At 29.0% G+C, this 14199-nt stretch overlaps 1 protein-coding gene across 4 annotated transcripts; it reads right to left on the reverse strand.

Annotated features, from left to right (window-relative positions):
• Positions 1-779: 779 nt before the first annotated feature.
• On the reverse strand, positions 780-13359 carry LOC111086791. Of its 4 annotated transcripts, XM_022391082.1 has the most exons (7): positions 12568-12957; positions 12134-12263; positions 10423-10437; positions 9389-9541; positions 6684-6913; positions 3475-3599; positions 780-2239 (listed from the first exon to the last, which is right to left on the reverse strand). In XM_022391082.1, exons 2-7 carry the CDS (start codon positions 12175-12177, stop codon positions 2192-2194), a joined length of 615 nt encoding a protein of 204 aa, XP_022246790.1. In that variant the 5' UTR covers positions 12178-12263; positions 12568-12957; the 3' UTR covers positions 780-2191. The 4 variants fall into 4 exon arrangements, with proteins under 4 accessions (XP_022246790.1, XP_022246788.1, XP_022246789.1 ...); XM_022391080.1 differs by lacking the exon at positions 780-2239 and having other exon boundaries at positions 3096-3599; XM_022391081.1 differs by lacking the exon at positions 780-2239 and having other exon boundaries at positions 3096-3599; positions 12134-12277.
• Positions 13360-14199: the final 840 nt, after the last annotated feature.

Here is a 14199-nt window from a genome sequence, read left to right on the forward strand (position 1 = left end):
TTAAGTTAACTTAATAGTCATGATAATTTTGATGCAAGGTATAGTAATATAACATAGTAGTTTTCACGTTTGTAAAAACACCCTTAGTTACATATAGTCTTTCAGGACTTCTGTTCTTCTTTAGATTTTGATAGGACATGTAAGTTATTGGAACAAGGCTGATTCACAGTTTGTATTACTACTGCATAAGTTTGTACACAACATGGTTCTTACTGGGTAAAATGGTGACTGCTAGAAGTGTATTTTTTACTATGTTACAGTCTATAAGTATAAAAGATGTTACAGTGCTACCCCTGTATTTAGAAACTGTTGGGTCCATGTAAAGTTTGTAGGCATCACAGATTGTTAACATTGCTGTTTCCAGATGGTGGCAATTCATGTGGAACAAAATATATTTATTATCCCCTCACTTTCTTCTCAGGTTTCCCCATGTTAATGCTGCAAAGATGTGCACTATTTAACTGGCATTTCTTTTGATACACTTAGAATTTTATAATATACTTTGCTCATCAATTTTCGAATTCTTATTTACGTGCTGTTCTTCATGGCCAGGTGGTTCGGGTGCTTGACTCGCAATCTGAGGGTTGTGGGTTCGAATCCCCATCCCACCAAATATGTTCGTCCCTTTAGCCATGGGGGCATTATAATGTGATAGTTAATCCCACTATTCATTGGTAAAAGAGTAGCCCAAGGGTTGTCAGTGGGTGGTGATGACTAGCTGCCTTCCATCTAGTCTTTCACTGCTAAATTAGAAATGGCTAGTGCAGATAGCCCTCGTGTAGGTTTGCGCGACATTCAAAACAAACAAACAAACTGTTCTTCATGAAAACTTTACATTGTAATAATAGGTCATATATTGTTATCAATGCAACATGATAAGCGACAATAGGCAAGCTTTCTGACTAATTACATTTTCCAACAGCTAATATGAAAAAAAAAAACATTTTACTTTAGATTACAACAATTTGCCATTTGTTTGTTATAGTTTTTGCAATCATGATTGTTTTATTTCCAAAGTAAAATGCATATTAACAACTAACTCGATTTATCAAACATGCTCTATTAACCAAAATCCTCAAGGAAGTTTTCTGTATTGACCCTATTTATATACCTTCAGTTGAAACTGATTAAACCTAAAGTGACTTACCTTGAGATCATGTTCAACTATCCAGTAACACTCTGATATTTGTTATTACGTTACTTACAACCAACAGAAAGTAAAGTTTTAATTTACTGAATGACGTATATTGAAAAAAGGCTTTCTTATGGGAACGTTTAACTTATTTTGTTCTCAGATTGAAGTTCTTCACTGTTGGGTTCGCGTCAACCACCTAAGCAAATAATTTCAGTGCACTTATATCTCTGTTAAAAATCCAATCAGACTCTAACTATATAAATTCCATAATAAATCTTTAATAAAATACTTAATGAAAAAAAATATTATTATTTTAAATATATATATATACTAAAAAGCTTGCCAAATTTCATGAAGATACTTTTATAACACTAAAAGTTACAGTAGTGGTTATATGATAGTTAAAAGGTCAGTCACTTTGACCAACCCTATATTTAGAGGGTTAATAAGAGGTTTATACAACAATGAAGCACATGGTTCACACCTTTTCATTGTTATAGTTTAAAATTGCCTCTGAAAGCTCTCTTTATGCATGTTGTCAACACAGACATAAAGAAAACAATGAATGTTGAGGTGTTTGTTTGTTTGTAATTAAGCACAAATCTAGACAACGGGCTATCTGTGCTCTACCCACCACGGGTATCGAAACCCGGATTCTAGCGTTGTAAGTCCACAGACATACCGCTGTGCCATTGGGGGGGTTTTTAGCTAGTGAAGTACCGAGAAACATGTTGGTTGCAGTATTACTCTTTTTTTCACTGAACCTTTATGTTCAAGTTATTACTTTGAAACATATGATTGCTGTTAAACTTACATTGTTTTAATTAACTTTAAACACTCCCCATCAGTTGACAGGTATTTCAGTTGGTACAATATATACACTGTTAGTGATTAGCATTAGCAACAGCCTGCTATGCCACATAAAAATACACAGGTATCAATAAATTCCTAATTTATTAAAACTATAAACATTAATCAAAAGTTTAATTAGTAAAGGTTCTGATTAATCATTTATTCACATCGCCCAGCCCATGTGACTATCACTTTATCTGAAACTCATGGAAAGCACATAACCAGGGAACAGCAGCAGTCACATCCAGTGATCTGCAAAAAAAAGCACAACTAACTATTTCATGTTATATCATAAACAAGAGTCATTTCTTAACACTTATTGGAAACAAAGAAACACCTCAAAATTCTGTAAAATAAGTTGTGCAGTAAAATTTTGTGAAAATTAAAAAAAATACAAAGAGACAGAAGTAAAACCTTAACCAAGATTTACCATTTTTATTTCCTTTGCAATTCTGTACTTTTAAATTTATTTGTTGTATTCAAACTAAGACAAAGGTTATATGTAAAGTTCATAAAGGCTTTTTTCTTACACATCAGGGTTTGACAAAGGAAGACTGAGGATTAACTATACTGAATTGTTTTCTATTAAATTCATTTATTTTTTTTTAGACAAATGCATAACAGATGATTTTTTGCAATTTATTGAAAACAATTATAGTAAAACAATCTATATGTCTACCTATAAAAACAATCTTTCTATCTATCTATATATATATATATATATATCACTCCAGTGTATAATTTGAAAAAATAATAACATTTTTGGAAGTTTAGAAGTTATTAGGCATAATGAAAGAGAAGGTCTGGCATAGATCAATACGCATAGTATTAAAAGTTAATCCTGTTCCAATAAGAATCAGGTTAAAATATTTCAAAATTATATACTTATGTAACAGAAAATGTATGAACAAAAATTATCATATTTTTTTACATAAAAGTTGTAACTCAAATACTTGCACCTGTAAAATAAGTTATAACTTAATACTGTCTCAATTTTCAAAACATAAGTTTGAAGCTAAATATATATATAGTTAAGGAAGCTTATAAAATATTATATTACCAAAAGATTAGTATTTTTTAAGTTAATTTAATTGTCTTCTTGTAAACACTGAAGTTGTGTAAAAAATGTGAATAGAAGGATATTTGCATGTTATTATCTAAAAACACTAGAACTTACAAAAATGTCTGGAATATAATAATGTAAAATTTATCTAAAGCAAGTTTCTTAAAAATAGATAAATCACCTCAGTTGTGATTAGAATTCACAGTGTTTAACTACCTTACGAAGAAAATAATTCCAGCTTGTCCATTAAGTTTACTTCATATAGAAAATAACATAACATCATGAAGTCATACTAAATTTAAGACACTTAAGTGAAAACAAGTATCACTATAATGCTTACTTATTAATCATCAAATTATGAAATACTGTGATACATTTTTATGATTAACTGAGATAAATATTTGATAATTTGAAATATGTCTACCCCAGCTTCTTCAGCATCTGCTTGGTCGAATGGTAAATTCACAGTAATATCTGGAGTTTCGTTAATTTCTGTTAGTTCTTCTGTATTATAATTCTGTTGTTTAGCTCTGTAGAAGAGTCCAAGATCTGTGAAAGCATGAAAGGAGTAAATTTGTAAGGTATATTTAATACACAAAGAAAATTATCAATTATTAACAACCAAAATGTTACTTGAATACATCTAAATGAAATTTTTATTTGAAGCCAAGAACCAGTTTATAAGAATAAAGATTTTAGAAAAAGATGCATAATAATAATAATAATAATATAGCTTCAAAATTATGGTACCTTACAGTTTTAGGAGATTATCCATTGTGTTTAGAAAAAATAGAAAAAAATAACATTATTTACTTTCTTCATTATTTAATTCTATATCTTTATTTACAATTATTTATTTTATATTATTGTGCCACAGTAATTGAAAATTCTTAATACTGATATATTTTTAAAACAAAACTAAGACAATCAAAGAAATTGTGAATATATTATTATGAATTTCAACATAAATACTTGACTAAACCCAGCAGAAACTTTTAATACTAACAGAGTTAAAACAGTTTTCAATTATTTTAAAGTCAAAATCACCTTATTATAGGAAACAGTCTTCTAATTCAGAATTTCCAAGAATGGGAGCTGTGGGTCTCCAGGGGATTGAGTAGACATAAACTAATAACTTTAAATCTTTACACTGAACAAAAACCCACTGACAGTTAAGTTACGCTGGTTAGTATTATATATAATAACATAACATACATATATATAGGGGTGGGGGAGTCTGAAGTATGAAATCAGCAAAAGATTGTTATGATAAACAATTAAAGTTTTTGGAAGCACTGTTCTAGATTCAGTATTACTTATATAGATATTTGATTTTCATCCCTACTACACCATATTTTAATCAAATTAATGTTCTTTTATTCTTCATATTAATTTAGTTTTTTATTTATTTACACAGCTGTAAAATAAATGAATACAAAACACAAATATAAACAGTAACAAAGTTCAGTTTATCATGTGACATAAAAACATGTTACATTGTGCATGTATTCAAAGGAAAAACACAAATATAAACAGTAACAATGTTTAGTTTATCATGTATCATAAAAACACGTTACATTGTGCATGTATTCTAAGGAAAAATACAAATATAAACAGTAACAAAGTTCAGTTTATCATGTATCATAAAAACATGTTACATTGTGCAAGTATTCAAAGGAAAAACAAATATAAACAGTAACAAAGTTCAGTTTATCATGTATCATTAAAAACATGTTACATTGTGCAAGTATTCAAAGGAAAAACAAATATAAACAGTAACAAAGTTCAGTTTATCATGTATCATTAAAAACATGTTACATTGTGCAAGTATTCAAAGGAAAAACAAATATAAACAGTAACAAAGTTCAGTTTATTATGTATCATAAAAACATGTTACATTGTGCATGTATTCAAAGGAAAAATACAAATGCATCAAGTTATGGTTAAGATTTACTATTTGTTTTAAGAGTTACTTAAAAAGATTTATTAAGTTCCTCAAATGAAAAAAAAATTGAAACTATTGTTTACATTTATTTCAAATGATGTAAGATTATCATTGTCATGGTTAGTAGGCTATAGAATCACCTAAGTCTAATTATTAATAACTTAATTTTTCCTATAATTAGTTACTAATTGCTATCTAGTTTATATTCTGAAGTGACCATACAACAATGCATTCATGGAAGCCTGATCAGTTGACTGATGCCATCAAAGTAAAAGTTCAAATTGGGTAAAACAAGAGTGAAATTTTAGAAATGCTGTTTCCTAGGGATCTCGAATCTAGCAATGTTGCTGACAGGAAACATTCATAAAACCTACTAAAATGAAAAATATCTGTGTTTCAATATGGTAATACAGTGTAGTTACTTTACCTGCAGAGAAACAAATAGTCTATAAGCATTGTTAATAGGAGTGAACAATGTATTTACCACATTTCTGAAATTCAAGCATGTTAAACCGGGGAGTCAATAACTGTGGCCACTTATGTAGATAACAGTGTAAGCATACAACTCTTTGATTATCTGCAGATGTTGTTAAACATGACGAGGATCCTTTAAAAAAATGATCAACAAATAATCCAGGATGTGAGATCTTCCTTTACATCTAGAGTTCCATAGTTCACAATTTTAGCCTAAATAACAAAACAAATATGAGTTTTTCTGTACAAAATTAAGAGTTTTCTAAGAATCAGGAGCCTGAAGATAGTTTTGGGAAATGACAATTTTTGGTGATCAATGATAACCTGTCGTCAAATACTTCTCTTTCTACATCATGGCAGTAGAAGAGAAGAATTTCAACATAATTAGATTCTAACAAGTTAAAGAACTCTGAAGTATGGTAATTATAAATTATTGTTTAAGGGACTTCACAATTTAGGACATTAGTAATGGTTTGTAGTAGCATGTTATTTTATTGGTTTGTAAAATATTTATCAGAAAAATAATATATAGTATTTTTATATATATATTTTCCTATTATTCTTTATAATTAGTTGTTACAAGATTGCCAAAGCAGTTGTGTTTTATATTTTTATTGAAATAAACTTTGACTGAACCATCATTCTTCTGAAATGATAATACTAGCTTAATAGTGAACGTTATAAATAATTGAATAAAGATTCAAATGCTGTAAGTTTGTGTTTTCAAGTTATGAGGATAACTCAGAATCCAAGAGAATATTTGTGGACCATAAGAGTCGGTGTCAGTCAAAAAGCTTACAGAATTGGTATATAAATAATAAGTTGGGAAGCTAATTATTTCTTTCTTGTAATACTGTTTAGTCAACAGAATGAATCAAAACTTTAAAAAAAAATAGGTGCAAAATTAAAAGAAATACTAGTAATTGAAAACATATTGAAGAAAACTTTTAGACGGTCCCTTACCCTTTCATGCATTTTTCTGGAATTGGTGTTAGAGGATGATAAGTGTCGAGTAATTTAATAAGCTTTCAGTCACCTCGTTTGACATATGCATAAATCTTTAAGTTGCACAGAAAAAAAAAAAATTAACTTTGGCACATTTTCCTGTTTAGAGGACAAAAATATATATATTTCACCAAAATTCAAAAATACATTTGATTGTTTATAAATAGTAGTAAAATTCAAGGAACTATAGAATTTAAGCATCTCCCTACCTTGATTAAAGTCTACTTTTCTGACAGGACCAGTTGAAGTGCTGCTGATATCCTTAGCATGTAAAAGATTCATTGTAGCCACCATACCAGAGCTAAGAGCTGGCTCAAACTCATTTGCAGACAGCATGGATTCAATTTTAGTTGATTCCTGATAGTTAGTTTTGGGTTTTTTTATTCTTGCAGTTTTTCTTATTTTTGTTCTCACTTCCTTGACAGGGGTACATTTTGACCTGTGGTTTACAAAAATAATTGTATCCATCTATTTAATAACTAATTATAAGACTTCATTTGTGTTATGAATGGTATCTTTATAATATCTCATGTTCACAATTTTACAAATTTAATGCAAAATCAAGATGGGATGAAAATTGATAACTTGAACAAGTCACATATTTTTTTTGGTATTTAAACAAATAAGTGAATGACTTTTCATGTTTATGCTAGAGGAGTTTTTAATGCTGGCCAAGATACAAGCTCTCCTCCTTCTGATTGTGGAGTCTTGTTCCAGTATATTTTGTTAGTGTGTAGTCCAGATAGCGTGGTGCTGTTCTAATTTTGAACTATTGACCAAAGGGAGAAAACTGGTTGGCAGCAACCTACTGCTATATTTTAACATTACTTAGTTAATTGTTTATTACTTCCTAATTTAAATAAAAAGAGATTGTGCTTTAAATATACAACCTAAAGAAATGGGAATCAAACTGCTGAACACTACAGCACCATGTAGCAACAGGATAAACAAACGCACGCCCAGTCTGTCATAAACAACCTTGCATATAATTGCACAAACTAAACAAATTAATCCAAGTTAAAAAAATTCAACAGTTCTTTCTGTCACATTCAAATCATTATCTTTATTGCATATACTGTAACTATGAGCAAGAACATCAGCCATTTTACTTGGTTAATAAACACATACCTTTTAAATACCTTTGATTATGATGAAACAAAAACTTTTTACTTTTATCTAAAACACGGTTACATATATAATGTTTCAAATTACATAATAGAATCTTTTTCATTTTAAATTTAAATATATGATATTTATTTACAAAAAATTTGTTTTTTTCTAAAATGAACAGAAACGAAACATGGAGACATATCAATACCTGCAATACCAATACTTGGTGAGGCCCTAAGCTATATAAAGCTTGGAGGCTCCTTGTCTCACCCAGAAGGTCTCACAAAAGTGCATACCAAAACAGGATCTTGGGTCACCACAAAAAAATTAAAAACATATCTATGCCTTTTAATTATTTAATAGCAAGGTATTTAAAGTGAAAAATACAAATTATTTTCAAATGAATGCATTTACTGATTACACATTTCAAAAACTAAAGTACACATAAAAAGCCACATAAAATTTTAAAAGCAAAAAAAAAAAATACAAATTGAAATTTTGTGCAGATTGTGAAGCCCTGAGCTGTAGCTCATTTAGCTTATGTCTAAATCTGGCACTGCCTGCATCGAGTTGCTTGTTTCTTTTTATTACATTAAAATAATCTGTTATAACAATATATTGAATGGCAAGTTAAATCACCCCTTATCTTTAAGGATATTTCCAAATGGCTTACCATAAGTACTTATTGTAAAAAGTATATTTTGCTTATATTTCACATAATTTAAAAGACTAAATTCAAATTAAAATGGATTGTAGTTAGAATATTTATGCTTTTTAAATGAGCTCCAATGGGAACATTTCTTATTTTCTGGCTTCCAATTGAACATTTGCCATATATACACATTTCACAGGTCAGGACTGTACTTTTAACTGGTTCTTATTTAGTCTATTTTATTCTATAATTTTGCAACTAGTCTTGTTAATGTTTGTATGGTAATTCCTATATATCTACCAATTTTATTCAAATGTGGATATGTACCATTTGAGTCAGCAAATTTCTGGAAATCTTACAGTTTGATCACAATTTGAACATTTAAAGATAATCAACTCAAAACAAATTAATACTTCCAATATTTTTTATATAACTGGCTTCCTTAACTTATTTTTTAATTTTGATCAGAAGCTACTAATAATTAGTATAAAGGTTTTTTTTACATACTTTGAGTTGAAGAAACAAAGTTTAGAAAGAATTATGGAAACTTGATAGATTCAAACTCTCACTATGCTTTTTTTTGTAGGTTTTACTGTTGATTTTGTTACCTAAGTGTACGAATATATGATAACCTGAATACACTTGTAAATTTAAATTGCAAGACTTTCAAGGATTCATCATCAGTTTGAAGGCCTTGAAAATGGCAACATAAATTCTAACACTTTTTTGGTTTTTAAGCACTTGTGTGAAACCTTTTATTAATTCCATTTTACAGATTTTAATAGAAAGTTTTATTTTTTTCGTTTAATTTTTATAAAAAAATACTGTTCGAATATGCGACTTAATAAAGTCTATCTTACATTATCTAGTGGCAATATGAAACATCAAAAGACTAAAAAAATGCAAGTTAATTTATTGTAGCAGTGATTTCCATATTCTATTCCTGTATTATAATAGTTATCTAAGCATTGAAAAGTGCCCCAGTAGAGTGTTTGTGAAATGAACGAGGAAAGCTCATAACATCTATTTTAAATATACAAGAGTAACTGCTCAATTTAGTGTCAGTTTTTATCAGTTTACACCTATCTCTTTAACCATACTTTTAGATTGTAAATCTTACATTAGGATACATCTTGTAAAAGATATGCTTACACTGAATGTCCTTTTGATGGACGGTGTGTAGATTCTTTATTTATTCGACAATTAGCTTTATTAGAGTTTTCAGAACAACCAATAGCTACTCGTTGTCTATCATTATCTAAATCTTGTGGTTCATTTATTGATTGTCCACCAACTGTAAGTAACCTGATGAGGTAAGAGTGATCAAATATCAGTCTACTAAAATAAACTATATTACAACAAAAAAGTTTTTTTTATGTCAGTAATTGTACAGAAATTCTATGGGCTCTGTTTTACATATGCAGAAGGGCCCAAATTATAAACTATAAATAGTATTCAGAATGATGCAACAAACATATTTTGCATAAAAATGTAACACGTATTTAAAATATGTACAATTTATTCAAATACTTGAAATGAAGTAAGATTTAAAATCACATATATTTCTAATTACACAGACATGACTTGGGTAAATTTACATAACTTTAAATCATTTATTTGCCTAACATAATAATAATTAGAAAGATAAAGAAATAAATATCAAAGATTGAATTTTACTTCTTTAAAAGCATTTTCTAATTATACTTACAAGCTCACTTATATTACAAAAAACAAGAAATGACACAAAATTAAGTCAGTGTTAGTATTAGTGTCAAAATATACAAGCAGATTAGGGAACACATAATAAGAACAAATATGGCATAGTAAGAATATACAATAAGAAAAGTTACAAATATATATTTCAAAGTTTTGAAACAGCAACTTGTGGGATAATAAACAATACACAGATCATGTTTCACTGTTAGAGATGAAACGTTGTGTATAAATAAATCTATTATCCAAAAAAATAGTTGTTTCAAAACTTCATACTGTTAATAAGTTAAGTGGGTACCTCTTAAAAAGCAAGTAGTGAAAAAATACATAGACAAGTTATTTGCATGCAGAACACTAGATATACTTAGAAACTAGCAATGTATGAAGAATTTTAGGTTTATGAAAAAGTATTAATTCTAGATATATCCAAGAATCAGTATCAATATATATACATCACATATTAAGATGTTCACCTCTCAATATCATCACTGGTAAGCATAGAAGAAGAAAGAAAACATTGCGTGGTCAGTTCTATGAAGTAGCACTGTATATGAACATTTTATGCTATGAATTCATGTTTTTTAAATAAATACACACACAATCATATATACATTTGTCATTCAATAGTCAAAGACATGGCTAAAAAGCAATGTGTATCTATATCTCTTGGTTTACTGACCATCACAAGGACAACCACTGGGCATGAGATCCTGAGAAGGATTAAAATATTCCTTTAGTCATTAAACCTGTCACTATGTTTGCATCCAACTTTAATAGTTCAGTTTTATTTTCAGGCTATCAGCAGGTAACAATTCACTAGAAAGTTTGTACAAAACAAAATGTGCTTTGACACTAAATCACTCTGATGTAATTTTAACATATCCGATTTAGTATTGATGCACAACCACTAAAGTCAAGTTTTTTGCTGTGAGCCTAGCTGCAATACACACAAGATAATAAAAATAAACATATTTTCATTATTCATTCTAAGAAGCATAATACTGGTATCTGATTAATATACATGAATTTCATCATCCTTACATCAATGTAAAACTGTTGTTATATTGGCTGGAGATTCTTCACAGAAGTATATGCTTGTAGGTTAACTTACTTTTAAATTATTGCTAATTAGTTTACCAATTTATTAGAATATTGGGTCTGATTAATCTTTCAAGTTGATTTAAATATGTTACAAAATTATTTTTTATATGCACTTGGAAATATATTAATATAAACAATTATATAAACCTACATGACCTTAAATGATAAATTTTCCTAACAAAGCTTTATTAATTGAGTAGCTAAAATATAGGCTTAAGCATAGATGTATGTATAAAAGTTTGGGTAATGATACTAACATAGAATATATCCTAGCAGTCTTTCATGACCTAATATTAGATTAGAGAAACACTATGCCTTCAAAAAATTTAATATTTAAATTTAATTTTGCAAATTAAACAATATAAAAGTCAGTGAATATGTCCTGACACTTCTGATATAGGTAAACAACAGTTACAATACCATGTTTCTGCTCTTTCTATATTGATTGATACAAATCAGTAAAAGCAAATACAATAATACATGATAAAAATAAGCAATAAAAAAAGTTACAAAGATATTTCATATGAAAAATATACATGAAGTTTTGAAGCAGCAACTTGTAGGATAATAAACAATAAACAGACTTATGCTAATGAAGATCTATTTTCTGTGCACTGGATACATCAGCAACTTTTAAATACATTGTAAAAAATCAAATATGTCAAGTGATCTATGAACATATTCTGTTATATTAACTTCTGACCAGAGCATGCCACCTATTTAGAGCAAAACTAAAACTAATAAAATATACTTTTCTTACATTTTTACTTATAAAGATTGGAATGCATTGTTTCATTAGTTTGATACCCTAATAGAAAAAGAAACAAAATACAATGATATATTTATTACAAGGAATGCAAATGGACAGAGGTTATTTTGATAAACTATATCTTTCTTATGTCTCCGAACAATTGCAAAAAAACCTGCAGCTCCTCTACATTTTCACATTAAATAGTCTTCTATTAATTAACAGTAAAACTTAAAACATTTACAGAGATTTGCTCAACAACAATAAAATTTTAATTATGATATAAAATATATCATAGTAATTAACAGATAATTGTGTATGTAAAAAAAAATTACCTTTGAGTAATTCCAGGTATATGTAAAACTTTTTCTCCAATCATCTGAAATGTTTGGTTTCAGATCTTTAAGTCTTGTTTGTTTATAAATAGTAGAGTACTTTTAGGCTGACATGAATTCATTTTTGTTCCTGAAAACACAATTCTAAAAATTTCATGTACACATATAAATAAAATTTATTACTATTAGTGATAACATAAAATAAATATTCCAAAACTGTTATTCAATCTGATAGCATGTCAAATATCTAAGTCTAAAACATTTTATGAAAATTCAATCAGCTAAGATGCTATAATATCAAAATAAATAAATTATAGACAATCTATCAACTTAGCTGATGAATTAAAAAACAAACAAAAACAATGAGTGTTTAAGTGTTTCTCAAACGTCAAACAGCTCAATACTAAGACTACACATTTTACTAAAACACAAACTTGAGTCTTGGTTGTTGATTAGGGTGCGAAAAGAAAGGAATCTGATATTTATGTGTGCCAGAATCTCTAATTAAGTTCCGTGAGATACAATTGATCACAGCTCGGTATAACGTCAGTAAGTGTGAGTTAGGGCTAAACTTTGATAATGGTGCGAAATCTAAACGTTGGGAAGAAAAAACGAGATATTTTATTTTGCTGGAGAAACGGGTTGACTTATTAAAAAAATGTTTGAGATATTCCAGTCAGCGCTATGTACTTTGAAAAGAGAATATTAGTAATATTCATTGTATCTATATCGCTTATAAATTTGTTGCCCTGGCAACCCTCTGGTTTCCACCTAGCGTTTAAAAAGTTTATACACGTTTAGATGAGACGATTGAAATTAAGAATTAAATATGGTCATTATATATATGGAGAGAGAGAGAAGGGGAGATTTTAGGTTACATACTGTTAAAATAATAAAAAAAATACATGTGTGACTTCCCCTATTTCTTAAAGAGTGACCCTCAGTCATAATATGAAATTCACAATCTTTCAACTTATTTTCATAATAAATTTTATCAAAACATTAAAAAAAAAACAGAAACCTTTAAACGCAAACCAGGAAACTATTTAGAATAATGGAAATAATGTGAAAATTTTTAAATGTTCACCTGCTTAAGCAAGTAAGGAAAAACAACAACACCAACTCACGCGTTTCACTTACCTTATACACATTTGTGTATATAAACATAAACCATGTACTAATTATGCGTCGTGGAGGGTTGCTATTGCCCCTGTGAAACACTTACACAACACGACGCAAAGGTAAGGAAAAGAAGCATAACCTTTCGGCAATGACACGTATTCAAATTCACGATAGATATATGTTTATGTGTACGCGTGTTTGTACTCCACCAAAGGAAAAGTGAGAACTAAACAGCATTTATTTAATTGCTGTAGTGCATATTGGTGTATAGAAGACATATTCTCTGTAGAGAATGTCTGGCAAGCACTGTGAATGTCTCAGTGGAACATACACTTGCTCAGCACATATCTGTGCTTTTAACTGTGACATTTCCAAATGACAATAGCTCACACAGTTATCACTCACATATACACGAGTCTTCCACTATTTTTTGGTTGTTATAACAAAAGACTCCGGTTCCAAAAGGGAGGAATTATAGATTATAGTTTCTACACAAATAACTGAAATCGGTTTAGACATTTTACAAAGCCAGCCTCCTTTTCTGAACATGATAACGTATAAGAACAAACATTTTATATCATAAAGACTCTACTCAAATACAAACACAGAACAGCTTTAAGCATTTTCGAGAAATTTTCACATGTGCCCTATCTACCTTTGCGATACACTTACAGTTAACGCTAGCAAGTTTCCTCATTGTAACTTGTACTTAAAATGTTAAGCAAAATATTCAGCAAAACTACGTGCTTATGAAATATTTCACTCTGCACGATTGATAATTTGCCTTTTCATGATTATTTGAATTCAAATCAATCAAGGAAAGATTCTTCCCTATTTTGCTCAAAATACCGGATAAAAAACCATGTTTTCCCTAAAACGCAGTGTGAGCTAACCTGTTAATTTTATCTCTTCAATGAAACTTTACTACCTGCCAAATACTTCTC

This window comes from Limulus polyphemus, unplaced genomic scaffold (genome assembly GCF_000517525.1).
Source record: "Limulus polyphemus unplaced genomic scaffold, Limulus_polyphemus-2.1.2 Scaffold1434, whole genome shotgun sequence".
In the NCBI taxonomy this organism is placed as follows: domain Eukaryota; kingdom Metazoa; phylum Arthropoda; class Merostomata; order Xiphosura; family Limulidae; genus Limulus; species Limulus polyphemus.